The sequence below is a fragment of the Ailuropoda melanoleuca genome, chromosome 2 (assembly GCF_002007445.2).
Source record: "Ailuropoda melanoleuca isolate Jingjing chromosome 2, ASM200744v2, whole genome shotgun sequence".
NCBI classification, from domain to species: Eukaryota; Metazoa; Chordata; class Mammalia; order Carnivora; family Ursidae; genus Ailuropoda; species Ailuropoda melanoleuca.
Window position 1 is genome coordinate 139760220 of NC_048219.1, and position 22820 is coordinate 139783039.

Sequence of the window (22820 nt, forward strand, 5' to 3'; positions counted from 1 at the left end):
ACAATTATCATACAATCTCACTCATACGTGGAATTTAAGAAACTAGGCAGAGGATCATAGGAGAAGGGAGGGAAAAATAAAACAAGACAAAATCAGAGAGGGAAATAAACCATAAGAGACTCTTAATCGTAGGAAACAAACTGAGGGCTGCTGGAGGGGAGAAGGGGAGGGAGATGGGGTAACTGAGTGATGGACATTAAGGGGGGCATGTGATGTAATGAGCACTGGGTGCTATATAAGACTGATGAATCACTGACCTCTACCTCTGAAACTAATACTACATTATATGTTAATAAACTGAATTTAAATAAAAAAACAAACAAAAGTTCTGGAATGGCCGGGGAGAGATAAGAGTAGGTGCTAATCCTACTATTAAAAGGTCAGAAGTTGGCCTATAATTAATTACCCTTAGGCTAACTTCTAAACTGATGACTCTGAGTCATTGCATGTATGTCTAGTACTATGCTGGACAACATAAAGGCTGTTTTCAACACAAACCAGCACTCATACTGATTAAGATTCAAGCACTATTTGGAGGAAGATATAATCTTATTAGAGCAAATTATCAAACTTGAAACAAAACACCATAAACAGCAATTAAGAAGTGATACATTAGATTCAGGGACAACAGAGGCTGTGCCAATGTTTCTGAGCATCCCTAAACCCTCAGATAAAAATATAAATCCCAAACAACATTTACAACAAAACTGGCTGACACGAAATCTCCACAAGTTCCCCCAAAATAGCAGGTGGGGACAAATCACCAAAAACCAAAGACCTGTGTAATATGAAAGGAAGCAAAAGGAAACAGAGTATCTGACAGATCTGAGAACAGAGAAGCTGAAAATAGCAATTTGAGTACATAAAGCTCTAACTCGAAGGGTTTCTCCTTTCAAACAGTGATTTAGTACAGGAGGTCCACGGTAAAGGCTGAAGAAGTTGAAGCAAACTAGCCTCTATGAACTCTTAAAACATCCCTAAGAGTATCACAATGAGGATAAACTACTGGGTGTGGGATCAAAATTGAGCACAATAGGTACAATGAAGATAAAAGAAAGAGAATATTCAGATAAAATCAAGAAGGGAGTAAAGTCCAGAAATTTCAGAAAGCAAATGCCACACTTCTGAAGAGTGCCCAAAAACAATAGCAGAGGGAGCTCTGTAAGAAAAGCCATTCTAAAACCACAAAAATGTAAACAAGAGAAAATGATCAAGTCAATCCCACGAAGTTATTTTAAGAAAAGAAAAAAGAAGAAAAAGAAGATATGGAATAACATCCTAATTATAAAGCCACACCAGGAAAACTTAACCCACAAAACAGGTGAAAACTGTACCCTACTATTTCAAAATGAGCTAAAAAATATTACAAAAATGACTCAAGATGTGAAAAACATAAATCAAATTTCAAAAAACTCAGACTTAAGGTTAACAGAACTTAGGAAAACATCAGAAATGGGGGGGGGGTTCAGAAATGAAGATTAAGCCTGAATGAACTTGAGAGAAAACACATACAACATATATCCAATGAACATTTATTCAAATGAAGGGTGAGAGAGAAGGGAACAACTAATGAAGCAATAAAAAGTCAACATTTAATGAAAAGAAGGCTTTAAAGAGCACTACCGTAAGAAAATAGTAAAAACTATAATTCAAGAAAATGCCCTTGAAAATTAAAAAAGTTTTTTGAAACTACTGACTGAAAAAGCACGACGTACATCTAATACCAACACAGAAAGCCAACATCAAACTTTTCCAACACAACACTATATGCCAGAAGAAAACGGAGTAACATATTTAAGATATTCAAGAAAATATAAATGAAGTGTTTTATATTTAGTAAAATTGTTCTTGAACACGTAGAAAGCACAGATAAACTGTCATCATAATGCCGGAGATCAGGAAATACTGCTCCCACGAGCCTTCCAGAAGAACCTAAAAAACAAGTGTTAGATAACCAAAATGAACCTAAGAACTAACAGCACACAATAATATTATCTACGTGTTGGTAAAGATTAAACGAGAAATACAAGGAAGAGAGTATAAATAATGGCTTAAGTGTATGCAAAGTTGTTAATAAAAAAATATTTTTTAAAATAGGGGATGGAAGTTTATAGAAAGCACAAGCAAGAAAAATTGTACCTGTTTCCAGTAATCACTTTGGTCACTGTGACAGTACAACTACTGCTATTCTTAGACTGCTGTAAGATGCAGAAAGGAGTAAAAATGAATCATCTCCTTTATGTCCTTGAGAACCACAACTCTTAGAAAGAAGGGATATAACTAAAAACCTTGTTAGCTCTGATTTGAATTGGGAATATTGATACAAATTCATGAAGTATTTTTACCTTTTAAAACAAACAAAAAATGGGGCGCCTGGGTGGCACAGCGGTTAAGTGTCTGCCTTCAGCTCAGGGCGTGATCCCGGCGTTATGGGATCGAGCCCCACATCAGGCTCCTCTGTGTGTTCCCTCTCTCACTGGCTGTCTCTATCTCTGTCAAATAAATAAATAAAATCTTTAAAAATAAAAAAATAAAAAAATAAAAAAATAAAACAAAATAAAACAAAAAATATAACAGAGATTCTATCACAAGTAAAAGAATATCTCATCATACCAATATTCCTACAGATAACTACATATTCTGGGGAAAAAAATGAAGAACAACTACCTGGAGGTGCCTGGGTGGCACAGTCGGTTAAGCATCTGACTCAAGGTTGTGAGGTCGAGCCCCGTGTCGGGCTCCATGCTCAGCACAGTCTGCTTAAGACTCTCTCTGCCTCACCCCCCAGCATTCGTGCATGCCCACTCACTCTCTCTCTCTTTCTAAAATAAATAAATCTTAGAGGCGCCTAGGTGGCTCACTCGGTTAAGCATCTGCCTTCAGCTCAGGTCATGATCCCAGGGTCCTGGGATTGAGTCCCGCATCAGGCTCCCTGCTCACCAGGGAGTTTGTTTCTCCCTCTCCGTCTGGCCCCTCCCCTGCTCAAGCTCTCTCTCATGCATGCACTCTCTCTGGAATCAATCAATCAATCAATCTCAAAAACAAAACAAAACCCAACAATCTGAAGGTGCTTGAGAGCAACCAAAAGAAGGCAGAATTTGGATAGGAGACAACATTTGGAAGAAGGGACTAGAACTGGGTATTTTTACAGTTTTTGCCTGAAGAATGGTCCCTAGTCTGAGCAGCAGGGAGCAGCTTGAACTTGGATCAAAATATGCAGTCTTAGTGGCCTGAAAAACCAGAGTTTGGAGCTACTGCACCAGCCAGAAAGTGAGAGGGCATATGCACTCTACCCATGTCTATGGCTGGTCATTAATATACACATGAGTGAAACAATCTAAGCAGTACAAATACTTAAACAATTGAGCAGAGTAGTCAGCCACCATCCCCTGTAAGGAGAAATAGTTTGGAGTTTAGTCCTGCCAAATTAATTGTTTGCTAATAATACAAAAAATAACCAACAAATCAATATATATACCAAACCCCAGAGTCACTATATTATTCACAATGTGAAGGATAGAATACAAAATTTCTAAACGTTCTCAAAGAAACAAGAAAATGTGACACTCAAAAGAGAAGACAATCAAAAGAGACCAACCACAAGTAACCCAGATATTAAAATTAGCAAAGATCTCAAAGCAGCTACTCTAAGTATGGTCAAGATGACAAAAGAAAATATACTTGTAATAAATGAACAAACTGGAAATGTCAGCAAAGAAATAAAAACATAAAAAAGGACCAAATGTAAATTCCATGACTGAAAAATTCACTCTCTAAAATAAAAGAATTCAATGGATGTTAACATCAAAATGGAGAAAGTACTGAAGATAGAGTTGAGAAAATTATTCAAACTAAAGAATAGAAAGGAAAAAATATTGAAAAAGAGTTGTCTGTTGGACACTGTAGCAGTCTAACATACACGTATTTGGAGCCACAGGAGAGAAAAAGGGGCAGAAAAAATATTTGAAGAAATAATACCCAGAAAATTCTAAAATTTGGTTAAAGACATAAATTTACAAATTGAAGCAGCTCAATGTTCCTCCAAGGAGAAGTACAAAGAAAACCATATCTAAGTAAAATAAGATAACACCTCACACCTATTAGAATGCCTATTATTAAAAAGATAAAAAATAGCATGTTGGCTAGGATATGGAGAAACGGGACCCGTTGGCCACTGTTGGCGAGCATATATACTGGTACAGCCACTATGGAAAACAGTATAGAGTGGGGTACCTGGCTGGCTCAGTTGGTGGTGCATGTGTCTCTAGATTTCAGGGGCATGAGTTGGAGCCCCATGCTAGGTATATTGATTACTTAAATAAACTTAAAAAACAAAACAGTATGCAGGTTCCTAAAAAATAACAAAAATACAATTACCATATGATCCAGCAATTCCACTTCTAGGTATTCATCCGAAGAAAATCAAACACTAATACAGAAAGACATCTGCAGCCTATATTCACTACAGCACGATTTACAATAGCCAAGACATGGAAGCAACCTAAGTGTGCATCAATGGAGGACTGGATAAAGAAAATGTGGCATACATATATACAAGGGAATATCAGCCATAAAAAGGAAGGATATCTTGCTGTTTGTTGCCATTTGCAACAAAATGGATGGACCTGACGGCATTATACTAAGTGAAGTAAGTCAGACAAAGAAGACAAAAGTTTATGATCTCACTTATATGTGCACTCTTAAAAAACAAACAAAAAAACAAAACCCAAGCACACAGCCACAGAGAATAGATTAGCGGTTGCCAGAAGCAGGGGGTGGTGGTGGGTGAAATGGATAAAAGAAGTCAAAAGATACAAACTTCCAGTTATAACATGAGTAAGTGCTGGGAGGTACAGTATGGTGACTACAGTTAATAATACTATATTGCACACATGAAAACTGCTAAGAGAGTAAATCTTAAAAGTCCTCATCACAAGAAAAAAGTTGTAACTATGAGTGGTGACATATTCACTAGACTTACTTGGTGATCATTTTGCAATACATACAAATATGGAATTATTATGTTGTACACATGAAGCTAATATAATTTAAATGGCAATTATACATCAATAAAAAACTAATCCACTAAAAATTTTTAAAAAGAAAAAAACTGGGGGTCACCTGACCAGCTCAGTTGGCGGAGTGTGCAACTCCCGATCTCAGGGTTTTAAGTTCAAGCCCCATGTTAGATGTAGAGATTGCTTAAAAATAAAATCTTTTAGAAAAATACATAAAGAGAAAGAAAAAGAAAAAAATCTTGAAAGCAGCCAGAGAAAGAGAACATACTGTATACATAAGGACAAAAAACGACACGACTGACTACTATATTGTCATCATAAATATTATAGGCCAGATTTAATCTCTGGAAATGTGAGCCAGAATTATGGATTGAGGCATGTAAGGCACAGTTGAGGAAACAGAAGGTATTAAAAACAAGTCTACACACTAACTGAATAGACCTACAGCCCCCTTTCAATGCTCAAGTCTATAAAGTTAGTACCCAAACTTATACTTCATAGATAGGAAACTAGAATTTCTCTCTAGGAAAACAGCATCTCAAGATATAAGACTTATAGACAGGAGCAATCAAAAATCTCTCAGAAAAATGACCCAGCCATGTCATCCTATGCAAAACCTATTGGTCAATAAGCCCTACCTACTCACACAAAGCTTCCAAGAAGTGTTCAGTGCCTAATGCATGTACATGAACAAAGCCCAGTATCACCACCTATCTGAAGAAATACAAACAAAAAATTAAAAGAAGTCCATAAGAAATAAAGACAACCAAAGGAGCACAAAAAAACTTCACACAAAAATAAAACCATTACTAAATATCCCAATAACAGCAAACTATAAAAATGAAACATTTAGAGAACCACCACCAAAAAAAAAGAAAAAAAAAAAAACTCCAGGAAAAAGAAAATAATGATAGCTAAAATAAAAAGAAAACGAATGGATGGACTGAAATAAAGTTGAAGAAATCTTCCCAGAAAGAGACCAAAAAATTCAAAGAAAAAAGAAAACTAGAGAATCAGTTTTGTTTTTTTTTAAAGATTTTTTATTTATTTGACAGAGATAGAGACAGCCAGCGAGAGAGGGAACACAAGCAGGGGGAGTGGGAGAGGAAGAAGCAGGCTCATAGCAGAGAGCCTGATGTGGGGCTCGATCCCAGAACGCTGGGATCACGCCCGGAGCCGAAGGCAGACGCTTAACCGCTGTGCCACCCAGGCGCCCCTAGAGAATCAGTTTAAGAGGTTCTGGTCCGAATAATGAGAGTTCCAGAAAAAAAAAGTAAGAAAATCTAGGAAGTGAAATTATCAAAGAAATAATTCAAGAAACTTTTCTAGAACTGGAATGCATGAGTTTCTGCACTGAAAGACATACTTTTTTTTTTTTTTAATTCAAGTTAGTTAAATATATGTTGGTTTCAGGAGTGAAAGGCATACTTTTGACCAAGTACAGTGGTTCAAGAAGACCCACACCAAGGCACAGTATAATAAAATATTTTAAATGACAAGGATTAAAGAGAAGATCCTAAAGGCTTTTAGGGAAGAATAAACAGGTTACTTACAAAGGATGAGGAATCAGAATGGCATTGGAATGTTCAGCAGTAACTTTGGAAGCTAGAACACAATGGAACAATACCTTCAAAATTCTAATAAAATGACTTCCAACCTAGAATGCTACACAGACAACCAAGGAAAGGAGGAGAATATGCAAGGTCTCAAAAATGTAACTACTAATTTATCTTTTCTCAGGAAATAACCAGACAATCTGTTCCACCTAAGCAAAGGAATAAACCAAGAAAGAGGAAGAGGTGGCATACAGGAGGCAGAGCTCAAACAAAGGACAGACACAAAAGGAATTCCCATGTTAGTCAAGAAAGCAGATTCCAGGATGACAGGCATCCAGTATAAAGAGAGAACAACTATCCTAAATAACAACAGAACAACAAAACTTCAGGGAGGGTCTAAAGAAAAATAAGAAAAAAATGTAAGAAAAATTTGTATTTGAAAATAATGAGAGATTTGCACATCTCTGCTGCAAAGTATGTGGATGCTTCCATTGAATACTAAAAAACTAGAGACTTAAATCAACCATAAATCCCAGGGAAAACAGAAGCTGTACCAAAGAGGAAATGAAATCACGTAGTCTTCAGTATGTGTACATACTGTATGTACACACACAGACATATATATAATCATATAATCTTACTTAGAAATACAAATAAAACATAATAAAAAGCTACAAGATGAAAAGGACTACTTCTGTGAAGAATGACTATAATGCTGGAAGAATAGGACATAGTTCTACTAATTTTCATTATAGGCCTGGTAGAACAATTTGGCCTTTGCAGCTCTGACCATGGATTTGTGTCTTTTTCTTCTTGATCTGTAGGAATGCTTTACATAATTCTGGGTATGAATCCTCTACGACTTCTGTTTCACTCATATTATTTACTGGTGTCATTTGAACATAATTATATTTATTAAACATTTGCTTTATGGTTAGTGCCTTTTGTGGCCCATTTATGAAATGTGTCATTATTCTTACTAAATCTTTATTGTTTTATCTTTCATATTTAGATCTGTAAGTTATCTATCATTGCTTTTTGTATTATGGTAAGAGTTGAGGGTCAAGAGTGATTTTCCCCCATATAAATATTCAACCAATCCATCACCTATTATAAAAGACTACCCCTTTCCCCACTGCACTGCAGTATTACCTTAATCACATATCAAGTTACTATACATAAATGGTTTGTTGCTAGACTCCATTCTGTTCCATTGGTCATTTTTCCTTTCCCGTGCTAATACCACAGTGACTTAATTCCACTCCTTGGTATATGCCTAAGAAAACTGAAAACATAAGTGTACACAAAAACCTGTACCAGTGTTCAAAGCAGTTGTACCAGTGTGAATTCACATCAAAAAATAGAAAACCAAACGTCCACCAACTGGTGAATGGATAAACAAAACGTGATACAATACAATGGAATAATCAGTCACAAAAAGGAATATAGTACCAATATATACTACGACATTCATGAATTGTGAAAACATTATGCTAGATGAAAAAAGCCACGTACAAAATGGCACCTACTGCATGATTCCATTTATAGAGATATTCAGAATAGGCACGTCCACAGAGACAGAAAGGAGACACAAAATGCCCTATTTGTATGAATCCATTTATGTGAAATGTTCGGAAGAGGCAAATCCACAGAGACAGACAACAGACTAATGGCTGCCAGGGCTAAGTGTAGAGTAGAACAGGAGAACGGGAGTTTCTGCTAATGTGTATGGGGTTTCTTTTCAGGGTGATAAAAATATTCTGGAATTAGACGGTGGTGATGACTGCACAACTTAGTGATATACTAAAAACCCCTGAAATATACACTTTTAAATGGGTCAATTTTATGGCATGTGAACTCTATCTCAATATAAAAAGATTATAGAAATTTCCAATTATTGAGGAGAAAGGAGCACAGAGAGGGAAAGAAGGCTTGATAAAACCTAGTACATAATTGTTTATATTCGCAGATACACAGTTATGTACATATGCAAGCACACACTCAGACTTTTGAAGCCTTCCAAAAACAGATTAGGGGTGGGGGGGGCAAACACTCATGGGACATTTTTTAAAATATAAAAGCAACATAGGCACATGGAAAAAAATTTCATTAAAGAAATATAAATTTCTCCCTCCCACACCAGTCCCAATATTCAGAGGCAACCATTTTGTTAACTGTTTTTAATGAAATTTTTGAATAGGCAATACAAATAGACTACTTCACTTTGTTTTTATCTTTCTAGAGGCTATATGTCTACACTAACAAATGAGATATACAAACTTGGTTCCTTTCTTCTTATTCAAAAAAATAACATTACACAGACTGTCCTGCATTGCTTTCCTTTCTCTTAATATAAGTTGGAATATTCCAAATCAACATATAATAGATTCTCCATTCCTTTTTTCCTTTGCTAATTCCTTTCTTTCAAACATGGTGCAGAGTATTCTACTATATGTACTATATTTCAAAAAGTTCTTCATTGACGTATAGATGAAGAATTTATTTATTTTTGAAGATTTTATTTATGTATTTGACAGAGACAGAGCACAAGCACGGGGATCAGCAGAGGGAGAAGCAGGTTCCCTGCTGAGCAGGGAGCACAATGCAGGGCTTGATCCCTGGACCCTGGGATTATGACCTAAGCCGAAGGCAGACACTTAACCGACTAAGCCACCCAGGCGCCCCGAAAGATGAAGAATTTAGTTCACTGGAACCACAGCGTCCCCTTCTTCCTGATACATTTATCTTTTTTATTTTAAATTCTTCAAATAGTTACCTTACCAAAAATACATAATTTTTAAATTCTTTAAACCATGTGGGATTCCTCATTATGTAAAAATAGGAAAATAAATCTTTATATTTAGCTCCTTTTCCCAACATGACAGCTACACAATAACTTTTACATCAGTATTCTTTATAAATATTTAGGTTTACCTTCTATCTGTAATCCTACAACAGAGCCATAGACCCATGCCAGAAGGATATGGGGCAAGTAAAAAACAGGTGAAGCAGGCTTGGGGTAAGATAAAAGAAGTGGCATATGATAGAATAAAAGTTTTCTCTTTCTCTCTCTCTCATTCTCTCTCAATTTTTGTTATTAGCGGTGAACACTTAATGAGTGAATGCTGCTAAGTCATTACCATTCAGGGAAATACACAGTCAGGGTCCTGCAAGCTTCCCATCATATTTTTTATTAACCAACTACTATATAAACTTGTTCTGTGTAAAAGTGTGTTTGTTTTAAGATGTCTTATTTAATATGTATTGTTCATTCGTTCACACTGAATTCATAGCCAACAGCACTATAACTCATGCCTGAACAAAGCTTATAGAACACACATATTTTCTCCCTAAGGCACCTCACAGCCTTCTTGTGCTCAGAACACTAGACAGCACCTCAGCACTACTAACCTTGAGGACCATTTTAAAGAGCAAAATTACCAATAAAAAATCACAAAAAAGTGAAAAAACATGGCACTAAGTAAATGGTGAAAAGAATACTTGTTTACACTATGAGAGCTGAAATACACAGGCAGAATGTTGCTTTATTCAGCCTCCAGCGACTCAAATTTTTCAACACTGCACATGTACAGGCCCTTGAGTGACCAGCAAAAGCAATCTGAGTATTGATTTTGAGGTTACAAATAAATTTAGCATGTAGGTAAATTTGCAATTACAGAATCCTCGAATAAAGAGGATTGACTATTGTATGTGTACCTATCAAATCAAGCCTATAGATTATACTGTGCAAATAGTAAATCCTGTATAGCCTGCTGTTTCATACATAAACAGTCAAAATTTAAAAGAATTGTATTAAAAGCCCTCACTATAACTGCATTTTAATAAATTCATCATGTATTTTTAAACCTGCTTGACCTATAAAAGTTTATAACTGTCATATCTCCCTTATGGATTATTAGTCCTTAAAAAGCATCTATCTTTATACCATTCAGGCTTTTGTTTGAGGAATGTTTTATTTGGTATTCATTCATGCATTCAAAAATATTTATTGTGGGCCTTACTACTGTTGCACATGCTAGAAATATAGCAATGAAAAAGAAGAAAGAAGGGGCGCCTGGGTGGCACAGCGGTTAAGCGTCTGCCTTCGGCTCAGGGCGTGATCCCGGCGTTGTGGGATCGAGCCCCACATCAGGCTCCTCTGCTGGGAGCCTGCTTCTTCCTCTCCCACTCCCCCTGCTTGTGTTTCCCTCTCGCTGGCTGTCTCTATCTCTGTCAAATAAATAAATAAAATCTTTAAAAAAAAAAAAAGAAAAAGAAAAAGAAGAAAGAAGACTTAACTCCAAGGGCTCGTGGAGCTTATATTGTACAAGAAAGGAAAGAGACCAAAAAAAAAAAAAAATTAGTATTATGTAAGGAACCAATTAAGTACTTTTAGAGGAATAAAGGGAGTTGGAAGATACGACACTTGAGCAAACATTTGAAGTATGTTTGAGGCAAGTGACAAACAAAGTGGGTATAGTTGGTCTAAAGTTAGGTCATAAGGTTTTCATGATGAAGACACTGTACTGTATTTTAAATGTGATGGGAAGTCTCTGGAAGTTCTGAGTTAGGGAGAAACTGACCTCAAATTTATATTTAATTGTACTTTCTTCTATTCTATGATTACCTGAAATATTTTCTTTCCAGTTATTTCCAATCTTTGTCATTTTTGGGAGATGTTTCTTGTCAACAGCCTCTAGATTGGTTCTCATTTGTTGTGATAATATATACTTGGCTTTATTCCTATCATAGAATCATTTGTTTCTTCTTTCTCTCTACCTCACTTTTACTGGATTAAGTTTCTTTTTATTCTTCCTTCTACACCCTGTCACAGTAATTCAGAAGTTCTATTTATAGTATCTCTGTTGCGTGTGCTTATTACTTTACTTTTAAGCAAACATAACATACTTCACTATAGGTAATCAATTTTTTACTCTTCACTTCTAGATGATTTTCTTACCTTTCGCCCATTCCTCCTCTCCCAGAACACTGTCACTATCAGAAATTTAATCCTTATGCTTTAAGTTCCACATTACAAACTCCTGGTTCACCATTATTAAAATCTGCTTACACAATAATACTGCATTTCACAGGCACATTATCACCAACAATTTAAATAAGACCATTATAACAGTCATTGCTCAACACTACCTTACATTCTATAGCTTCACCTACATTTTTAAACTTAAATTAATATTTTAAAAATACAAGCTTACCCAAACAGAACAGTAAACCAAAATAAATTTATCATCCAACATATAGTCCATACTCAAATTTCCTAAAATATCCCAAAAACATCCTTTACAACCATTTTTCTCCCAATCCACGAGCAAATAAGGATTCACAGATTCAATCTGGCTATGTCTCTTTTGTCTCAACCAATCTAGAACAGTCCCTCTGCCTCCCTTTGTTCTTCATGGAACTGAACACTTTGAAGAAAGAGTCCAGGCCAGTTGTCCAGCAGGATGTTGCAGGAGTATTTTCTCATGACTAAATTCAAATCAAACACTTCCACCATGGGGACAAAAAAAAACAACCAACATTTCCACCATGAAAACTATAGGTGATCTGTGTTCCTAGTGTTGCCATCACCTCAGGATGAGCCTAATGTCAGACTGTTTGTGTTACTGCCAATACAAAATTTGAGCTTGCTTATTGTGGTGGTGACAAACAAATCTCTCCATTTTAAATACCCATTTTCTCTTTTGTAATAAATAACTCATCTGCAGAGTAAAACTTTGAGACCTTGAAAACAACAATAATTACAATAAATGTAATAAACTAGACCCACCTTTTAAGAGGTAAAAACACTAATACTCTATCAAAAAAACATGTGGTCTATAAGAAATACAATTAAAACAAAATGAGTAAAAATAATAGAAAAACATATACCCATATATTTAAGATAAATATGAATGAAAAGAAAGCCAGAGATACTAATCTTAGGATTTGAAACAAGTATTTAAGGAAAAAATAATTACACAGTTATAAAAAGAACAGAAGAAGATGATGTATGCATGTAAAAATATGGCCTCAAAATGTATCAAGCAAATATTGATAACTAAAAGCTGAAAGACATAAATCAATAATCACAGCTAATGATTTCTTTTAGTTGAAACACAGCTGACACACAATGTTACTTCAGTTTCAGGTGTAAAACATAGTGATCGGACAACTCTATACATTATATGCTATGGTCAGGACAAGAGTAGTTGCCATGTGACACCATATAACGCTGTTGTTACAATACCACTGATGATATATGAAATATATATATATATGTATATATATATACATTCCCTATACAGCTAAAGATTTTAATACAACACTCAGAAAAAGGTCAAGCTGACAATACAAGGAAATATTTAAGATCTGAACAAATAAAATTAAGAGCTATTAGATAGGAAATGTTTATAAAACAGGGCACATTCCAGGGATTAATGTCATACAAACTATATTTTCAAAATGTAATGCAATATATTAGAAATCCATAACAAAAGAATAGCTCAAAATAACCCCATTAATAACTCTTGTCTTAAAAAGGAAATAAAGGTGGGGTGCCTGGCTGGCTCAGTCAATGAAACAAGCAACTCTTGATCTCAGAGTTGTGAGTTTGAGCCCCACACTGGGTATAGAGCTTACATTAAAAAAAAAGAAAAAAAAAAGTGGAATAAGTATTGCAGTGTGTAGTTTTTTGGAGTCTGACTTCTTCTAACTTAGAATAATCTATTTACCTGAGATGCATCCATGTTGTTGCATGATATCAAGTCTCTCACTTTTTATTGCTAAATAGTATTTCATTGTATAAATATATATATACCACACTTCTTTTTAATACATTTCTCTTAGATGAGGAACAGTTGTTTCCAATATTCTGAAAATTACAAATTAAGCTTTTCCTTCCTTTTAGATGTGACGGTTGTTTATGTGGCATTAAATATCACTCAAAACAATATAGAATATTCCCATTTCTGAAGATCATAACCAATATAAAGAAAAAATATATATATGAGGTGTAAGAAATAAAACTGTCACTTCTGGAAGATAATTATTGGTTAGAGAAGCCCAGAGAATCAACAAACTGTTACAACCAAAAAAANCGTAAAAAAAAAAAAAAAAAAAAAAAAAAAAAAAAGGTCAACAGCAAGACACACAAGTTACATATAAGACCAAACTATAAAAATCAAACACCTCCTAGGTCTGTAATAACTAACTAGAAAATTAAAAAAATATTTTAGCCACAAAAACTTTCTAGTGTCCAGATAATAATTAGCAAAAATAATTCATAAAAATGAGCCAAAAATTCTTAAGATCTATAGGGAGAAATGAATAAATGGAGACATTGTTTCATGTATTTGGGCAGGACAACTTAATCTTATAAAGATTTCACTACTCCTCAATCTATAAATGCATTCAAAATAAGAATTCTATTTGATAATTTTCTAAGGAAAAAGATACAAGTACGCTATTATAGAAGAATCTCCAAATGCAAACAAGCAAATGAAGCAATGCTCAAATTTTATACAAGGGAATAAAGAACCATAAAAAAACTAAAGCAAATTTTAAAAAGAAGATTAAAGAAGAGACTTCCTCTACCATATAAAAAAGATATACCAAAACTGCAACAGTATTTTTTAAAATGTGATACTGGTACAAGCATACAGACCAGTGGAACATAAGAGAAATTTCAGAGAGATCCACATATATATGTGGCAAATTAATATATGATAAAGGTAGCATCACCAATCAGTGGAAAAACATGGATGATTTAAGAAGCACTATGGAGCGGGGCGCCTGAGTGGCTCAGTTAAAGTGTTCCACTCTTGATTTCAGCTCGGGCCATGATCTCAGAGTTGTGAGATCAAGCCCTGCATGGGGCTCCAAACGCAGTACAGAGTCTGCTTGAGATTATCTCTCTCTCCCTCTCCCCCCCACCTGTCTAAAATAAATAAATAAATCTTTAAAAAAATGTTTTTAAAAGAGCAGCACTGTGGTGAAAACTGGTTCACCAGATGGAGAAAAATAAAACTGGACCCCTATCAATACTATATAAAAAAGGTGGGGCCTAACGTGCAAATATGACAGTAAAACTATAAAATAAACAGAACAATCTGCAGAATATTTTTGTGGCCCAGGGGTGAAGAAGAAGTATTTAATTCTTAGAATACCTTAGGGTCCACTGAACCCAATTTTAATGTCTGAGCTTCTTTTTCAAGCAGTTCTACCTATTTGTAAAGATTGATATTTGTCACTAGGTGGGGGGGGAGGGGGGAGAGTGGCACCTGGTGGCTCAGTTGCTTAAGGGTCTGACTCTTGATTTCAGCTCAGGTCATAATCTCAGGGTCGTGAGATCAAGCCCTATGTCAGGCTTGTGCTGCGTTGGAGCCTGCCTAAAATTCTCCCTCACCCCCCTCCCCAGTTCACACTCTCTCTCTCTAAAAGAAGATTGGTATTTGAGGACTTCTATTCTTTCTCAGAGATCATTCAAAGAATAAAAATAAAGTTATTTTTAACAGAATAAAATGCATTCTATCTTGTAATTAATCACCAGACATCCAATAGACCCTTTCACAAATTTAAATTACATTATGGGATCTTATTGATCTTATTTTTCCTATATTTTGTTATTATCATCATCCTAGGAATTACTTCATCATTAATGATCATCGTTCATCAATTATTCCCAACTATGCTAAAACAAACAAAAGCTATTAAAAAAAAAGTAGAAGAATGATGATATGATGGGCAAAATACTGTCCCCCAATGACACTCACATCCTAATCCCCAGAACCTGTGAATGTTACAGGACTTTGCACATGTAAGGGGGTAAGGACTTTGAATTGGGGGAATTATACCAAATTATCCAGATTGGGGCATGCACCAATCTAATCACAAGTACTTAAAATTTCTAGATTGTGGTCAGAGGGAGATGTGACTTCCAAAGAACAGTAAAAGAGCTACATCGTTGCTCTCTTTGAAGACGGAGGAAAGAGACTACCAGCCAAGAAACTGGGCAGCCTCCAAAAGCCAGAAAAGGCAAGGAAAAGGTCCCCTTCCCCCTTCCCACTGGAGCCTCCAAGAAAGAAATCAAGTTCTGCACACACCTTGATTTTAACCCAATGAGACCAATGTCACATTTCTGACCCTCAGAACGATAAGAAAATGAATGTCTTGTTTTAAGCAACTCTGCTGTAGTTTTTTATGGTAGGAATAGAAAAACAATGCAGATCTAATGACCTAAAAGAGTGATGCAATAGTAAAAAAAGTGATCATGTCTCAAGTTATCTCCTTGTCTTGCCCAAAGTACTACATCATGTTTCAAGAACGTATAAAAGACTAGAGACTGGTGCTTGGTTGACTCAGTCAGTTAAATATGGACTCTTGACTTTGGATCAGGTCAGGATCTCAGGGTCATGAGATGGAGCCCCATGTTGGGCTCTAGGCTCAGCAAGACGTCTACTTGGGTTTCTCTCCTTCTGCTCCTCCCCTCACTCATGCGTGCATTCTCTCTCAAATGAATAAATAAATCTTAAAAAAAAAAGAGATAAGAACTTAAAAAAATCATACTAGAGACATCCTTGCAGACTCTTTTTAGATTGCATTGAGTCCAGTGGAGAATTAAGAAATTTTCATTTTCCACCCAAGATGGTCAAAAGAAGAAAACGACAGAGGAAGACATTCTGTAATTATTAGACAAATCAGAAAATGAATACAAAGAGATAACAACACCTCTAGACTCTCTAGACTCTAAAACTGATGGTAACTGACTATATAAATGAAATCTCAGAGTCATCAAATGGTATTATCCTAGATGAATTTTCTCAAATACAAGAATCAATGAATTGGAGAACATATTTCTAAGGAAAAAAGGAAACATGGTATCTTCATCAGTTAGTCATTCAAGTAAAGGACTTCATCATATAATATTCTTCTACATGAACTTTGACCACTTCATGCTCAAAGGATGCATGACAATATCCTTTATCTTTTATGATGCTTGTGCATAAGATTTACTTGATACAAAGAGGATTTTATGTTTAAATTCTTATTAAAATGTCTAATAAAGTTGTTTTTCGTTATACCTTTATTCCTACTGCTATAAATTAGTAAAATAACTTAAAATATAAAAATAGCAAAGGGAGGGGCGCCTGGGTGGCACAGCGGTTAAGCGTCTGCCTTCAGCTCAAGGCGTGATCCCGGCGTTGTGGGATCGAGCCCTGCATTGGGCTCCTCTGCTATGAGCCTGCTTCTTCCTCTCCCACTCCCCTGCTTGTGTTCCCTCTCTCACTGGCTGTCTCTATCTCTGTCGAATAAATAAATAAAATCTTAAAAAAAAAAAAATAGCAAAGGGATGGGGCGCCTGGGTAGCGCAGTTGGTTAAACATCCAGCTCTTGGTTTTGGCTCAGATCATGATCTCAGGGTGGTGAGATCAAGCTCCATGCTCAGCACGGAATCGGCTTGGGTTTCTCTCTCTGCCCCTCCCGCTGCTTGCTCTTGCTCTCTCTCCCTCTCCCTCTCGAATAAATAAATAAATCTTTAAAAGAAAAAAGGAAAAGGATCTATTTGACCCAGATGGTTCATAGTGAGAACTGTTTTCCTCAGTGTACCAAGAGCTATTCAAAACTTCAGAGTTATAGACTATAAGGTAAAAAAAATTGGTGAGTTTGATTACAACAAAATTAAAGAGTCCTCTACTATAATCCTATACAATAACAGATACCATGAACAAAGGTGATAGACATGACAAAATGGGAGAAGTCATTTGCACTGTATACAACCAACATGAAATTGGTATGTAGAATATATAAGGAACACGGGAAAATCAGCTTGAAAAGAAAGTAATCCTGATAGAAAAACAGAAAAGCATTGGAAGAATTTATAAGAGACTCCCAAAAAGCTACAAGCACGTGAAGAAACGCTCAAAACAACTGGTGGTACAAGTAAAAAAAAAAAAAGAGAGAGAGAGAGAGATAATATTTTATAGCTGCTAGACTATTAAAAATGAGAAATCCGGATGACGCCAAGTGTTTCTGGGATGTGGGGATACATAAATGATCACGCATTTTGTTAAAAGTATGGGTTAGTCCTGTACAACTGTTCTTATACTATTCATTCAATTTAACTCTACATATACCCTATAACCCAGCAATTCTGCTCCTGCAAATGTAACCTAAATAAATGCTCACAGAGGTCCTAAGAGAAAAAGTACATGAAATCCACTACAGTGTGAGGTAATGGGGAGTTAAAGACAGCATCAGGTCTATCGCTGGAAGGCCTAATAGATAAACTAAAGTTTTATGCAGCAGTTGTACAAATAGGAACATACACAGGGGACAGAGGCAAGCAAGCAAGAGACAAAGGACAGGAAAAGTAAAAATTATACAATGGGAGAAGAGCAGCTCAATCTACTAAATTAATTTTTACTCCTGAAACCTATTATGCTGTATTATAACATAATGCCCCTGAAGTCTGTTGTTACATCAAAAATCAGGTTTATAAATACTGAATTTTCCCCTATACATTATAAAAATTACAGTAAGTAATAATTTGCTATTAAGCACATATGTAGGATTCTTTTACAAAATATATTCTGGATGATTTAATACAAGGAAAGAATGTCAAATAAAGATTATAATTTTACTCACTTTTGCTCCAACACTGCAACTGCCAGTGCTCCCAGTGCTCCCACTTGCAACTCCTGTAAATCTAGCTTCCAATAATTCTTGCCTTCTTGGATCCAGACTGTGAAGCTCATCCATTGCACCTATTAAGAAAAGGAAAATAAAACACAAATATATATCTTCATATATACAGAAACACAAAATATATAGATGTGGTTAATTGAGATGTCAATGTAAACTTAATGAATGCATTCTATAAACACATTAGAGGACTTTAAAAATTTTTATCATGTCCTTCACTAATTTATCAAAACAACCGACAGTGAATTTCCAACACTTCTGACTGCAATCCACAGTAAGAAATATATTTTCCACCCAATTCAGTACACAGACACATACACACATGTATTAAAAAATTCCACAAATACTTCTTACTGCATTCTGTGCCTGCCAATATTTTCTAGTCTACTTTGTCCATTAGAAAAGAAAGACACTGGTTGTGAGCCATTTAAACTGATTTCATGTGCCATTAATGGACCACAGGTCCATAGTTTGAAAAACACCACTGTCATAGTATAATCTTAGCTTATGCAGAATTCTGACACTAAGTGACACTAGTAATTAATTATTCTGTTTATTTATACCTTATCTGACTATATTTTAAACTGGGAAAGGCTGTTTTATGACTGTCACATCCCAAAGATTTTGGTACATTTGATTGTTTTCCATTTCATTCAGGTGGATGAAAAAAATATATATATATGTATCTCAAACAGATCACTGAGGTAACAGCTATTATTAAACAATCACTGGAGAATTAAAGGGGAAAAAAGCAGCATCCTTATTTGTAATTGCTACTATGCAGACGAAAGCACCACAAACTCTAAAGTTCAATTTTGAATTTCTTTTATTCCTGTCTGACAATTCTCTACTGATAAAACCTTAGAACTGACATAAATGAGTGGTTCTCAAAAGCAATAAGGAGCAATCCCAAATCACATGTGGATCCTTTCAAACTAAACTAACTAGACCCCTTCCACATCCTCTAACATTCCTCTATCCTAAAGGTTAACAGTTATTCCTATAGATTTTATCTTTTAAAATTGCTTTCATTACCTTTCATCTTTATCTGAACAGAGGACTGGATGGATAATGGCTATCCTTCCATATTTACTTGCATATGTCTGTACCTGAATACATATTTTCTGCCCACTCCTCTTTCTTCCATCTCAAAGTTACTACCTTTAGAAAGCTGAAGCCTTCAATTTTTGCTTTTGATCCCATTCCTTCTTGACATCCAAGAGATCTTGCATTTGCATGTATAGACCTAAAACTATAGAACTTTTAGAAGAAAACATAGGGGAAAGCATCATGATCTTGGAGGATTTGGCAATGATTTCTTAGATACCAAACTGGGAAAAAATGCAAGATCCCTTGCAGAATTCATAAAGAAATCATACAACCCAACAAAAACCCCCAAACAATCCAATTTAAAACATGGGCGGGGGGAGGGGCCTGGGTAGCTCAGTCAGTTAGGCATCTGCCATTGGCTCAGGTCATGATCTCAGGGTCCTGGGATTGAGTCCTGCATCGGGCTCCCTGCTCAGCGGGGAGCCTACTTCTCCCTCTCCCACTGCTGCTTCCCCCTGCTTGTGCTCTCTCACTTTGGTCAAATAAATAAATAAATAAAATCTTTAAAAAAAAAAAAAAAACAGGGCAGGGGGTGGCACCTGGGTCCTTCAGTCAGTTGAGCGTCCATATGACTCTTGATTTCAGCTCAGGTCATGACCTCAGGGTCATAGGATTGAACCCCACATTGGGGTTCTCTGCACCCCATGTTTGGCTCTGCACTCAGCACAGAGTCTGCCTGAGAGTCTCTTTCTCCCTCTCCCTCTGCCCCTCTCCCTGCTGTCTAAAATAAATAAATTAAAAAAATAAAATAAAATAAATCTTTTTAAAAAAATGGGCAGAGGACATGAATAGACATTTCACAAAAGATATACAACTGGCCAACAAGTATATGAAAAGAGGTTCAATATCAATCATTAAGGAAATGCAAATCAAAACTCACAATGAGATACCACTTCACCTCCATTAGGATGGCTACTATCATAAAACAGAAAATAAGTGTGTGTTAGTAAGGATGTGGAGAAATTTGGACCCTTGTTCAAATGTAAACTGGTGCGACCACTGTGGAAAACTGTATGGCAGTTCCTTAAAAAATTAAACACAGAATTACCATATGATCCAGAAAGTCCACTTCTGAGTATATGCCCAACGGAAGTGAAAGCAAGGACTAGAATATATCTTTATACACCATGTTCATACCAGCATAATTCACAACAGTCAAAAGGTAGAAGCAACCTAAGTACCCATCGATGAATAAATGGATTAACAAAATGTGGTATATGCATAAAATGAATATTATTCACCATTAAAAACGAAGGAAATTTTGACACAGGTCACAATATAGATGAACTTTGAAGACATTATGCTAAGTGAAATAAGCCAAACGCAAAAGGACAAATATTGTACAATTCCACTTATATGAGATTCCTAACAGTTAAATTCAGAGACAGAAAGTAGATGATGGTTGCCAGAGACGGGCGGGGGGGGGTGGTAAGGAAAGAGGAGTTAATGTTTAATGGGTATAGAGTTTTAATGGGGAAGATACAAAAGTTCTGGAGATGGATGGTGGTGATGATAGTACAATAATGTGAATATACCTAATGGCACTTAACTGTACACCTAAAAACAGTTAATACGGTAAATGCTGTATTATGTACACTTTACCACAATTCTTACAAATAAATTTTTAAAAATAAATAAATTGGACTTCATCAAAATTTTAACTTTGCTAATTCAAAAGACATGGTTTTAAAAATTAAAAACAGGGGCGCCTGGGTGGCGCAGTCGTTAAAGCGACTGCCTTCAGCTCAGGGCGTGATCCCGGCGTTCCGGGATCGAGTCCCACATCAGGCTCCTCGGCTAGGAGCCTGCTTCTTCCTCTCCCTCTCCCCTGCTGTGTTCCCTCTCTCACTGGCTGTCTCTCTGTCACATAGTAAAATAAAATCTTTAAAAAAAAAAAATGTAAAAAAATTAAAAACAAGGCAGAGAGAAAATATTCACAAAATCTTCACGTGCTATATACTATTTCTACTCTTTGGCTTGGTAACTGGTTGATGGCCCACTGAAATTGAGCAGAGAAGATGAGGACCCAAGTCCCTACTCTGACCTGGACCAACTAATGATGTGGTATTTTGTTTCCCATTGCTTTTCTTAGCTATAAAGCTTCCTCTAGGACCTCAGTCCTCCCCCCATGAGGTCCTAGAGGAAGCTATACACTCAAGAAAAAACAAACAAACAACTGGTTTCTAACCAAAACTCCTATAGTGGGCCCCAACATCACTTACAGTCCTTAACACCTTCTAACAAATTTTTACTTCATTTTAATAGCAATGTATGCAAGAACCCCGGGTATAATTTCTGGCAAATAACAGACGCTTAACAAATATTAGCTTACTTGTCTATTTTTTTTTTAAGATTTTATTTATTTGAGAGAGAGTGCGCAAGCACAAGTGGGGGGACCCTGGGATCATGACCTGAGCTGAAGACAGATGCTTAATTGACTGAGCCACCCAGGCGGCCCTAGCATACTTGTCTAAATAAAAATGTAACCTTGAATACTACTGCCTTGCTTCCCAAAATGCAGTCCATTGACCAGCAGCATCCGTTATCACCTCACCTGCTTATAAGAAATGTAAATTCTTGGGTACCATGCCTAGACCTAGCAAATCAGAATCTGCATTTTAGTAAGACCTTTAGGTAATTATTACGTGCATTCATGTCTGAGAAAGCACTGCTATAGAATCTGGGTCCTCAAACTTTTCCTGAAAAGGGCCCAATTATATTTCAGTCCTTGCAGGCCAGGGGCAAAAGCACGTAGATACTTACATAATGAAAGAGAAAAACTTCCTACACACTTTTTATTGACAAAATTCAAGATATAATAACTAAGTATAGTATTTTATAATATTATAAAATAGAAGTCTGCTAATGAAAAAATGGAATTGGGGGTAGCATTTGAGTTTCCTATCATCAAAATCTATTGCAAATATTCAACTGATAATGTTGATCACCTATTATGTATCTATCTTTGAAATGTCTTTTCTGACAGAAAGGTACTGCTAAATACTGGAATTAACCCACAAGTACATGATTTTAATTGACTATATTCATTACTTCGAAGGCAGCTATAGAAGTCTCTTAGATTCTTTTGATATTTGCTTTTCAGTATGTCACTACACTACAGATTAATCACTTCCAATTAGAAGTTAGGTAGAAGTTCCTCAAGTGCACAATTAAATGGATTTTTGAGATATGGAAACTTTATCTGCATTTGCATCAATGTCTGAAAAATGTTGCTGGAACTATAGTTTGATGATGGAAAATATATTCATGCAAATTCATATGGGAATTAAGATCTCACATTGATAGTAGGAGAAATGCATAAAGCAGCTTGATGTTATTTGTGATTCAAACATCAGTTGTCACTGAAATGATTTAACTGCAGCTAAATTTCACATGTAAGCACTATTTTGCCTCATAATTTTAGGTTAAATTA

General features: G+C 35.8%; 1 protein-coding gene across 2 annotated transcripts in view; it reads right to left on the bottom strand.

The window, feature by feature from the left end:
• Nucleotides 1-22820, bottom strand: part of TLK1 (tousled like kinase 1) — a 137796-nt gene that overhangs the window by 77546 nt on the left and 37430 nt on the right. For both annotated transcript variants that reach the window (XM_002923909.4, XM_034654726.1), the window contains one exon: nt 18221-18339. In XM_002923909.4, coding sequence (XP_002923955.2) covers nt 18221-18339 — 119 coding nt within the window. The remainder of the gene's footprint in view (nt 1-18220; nt 18340-22820) is intronic.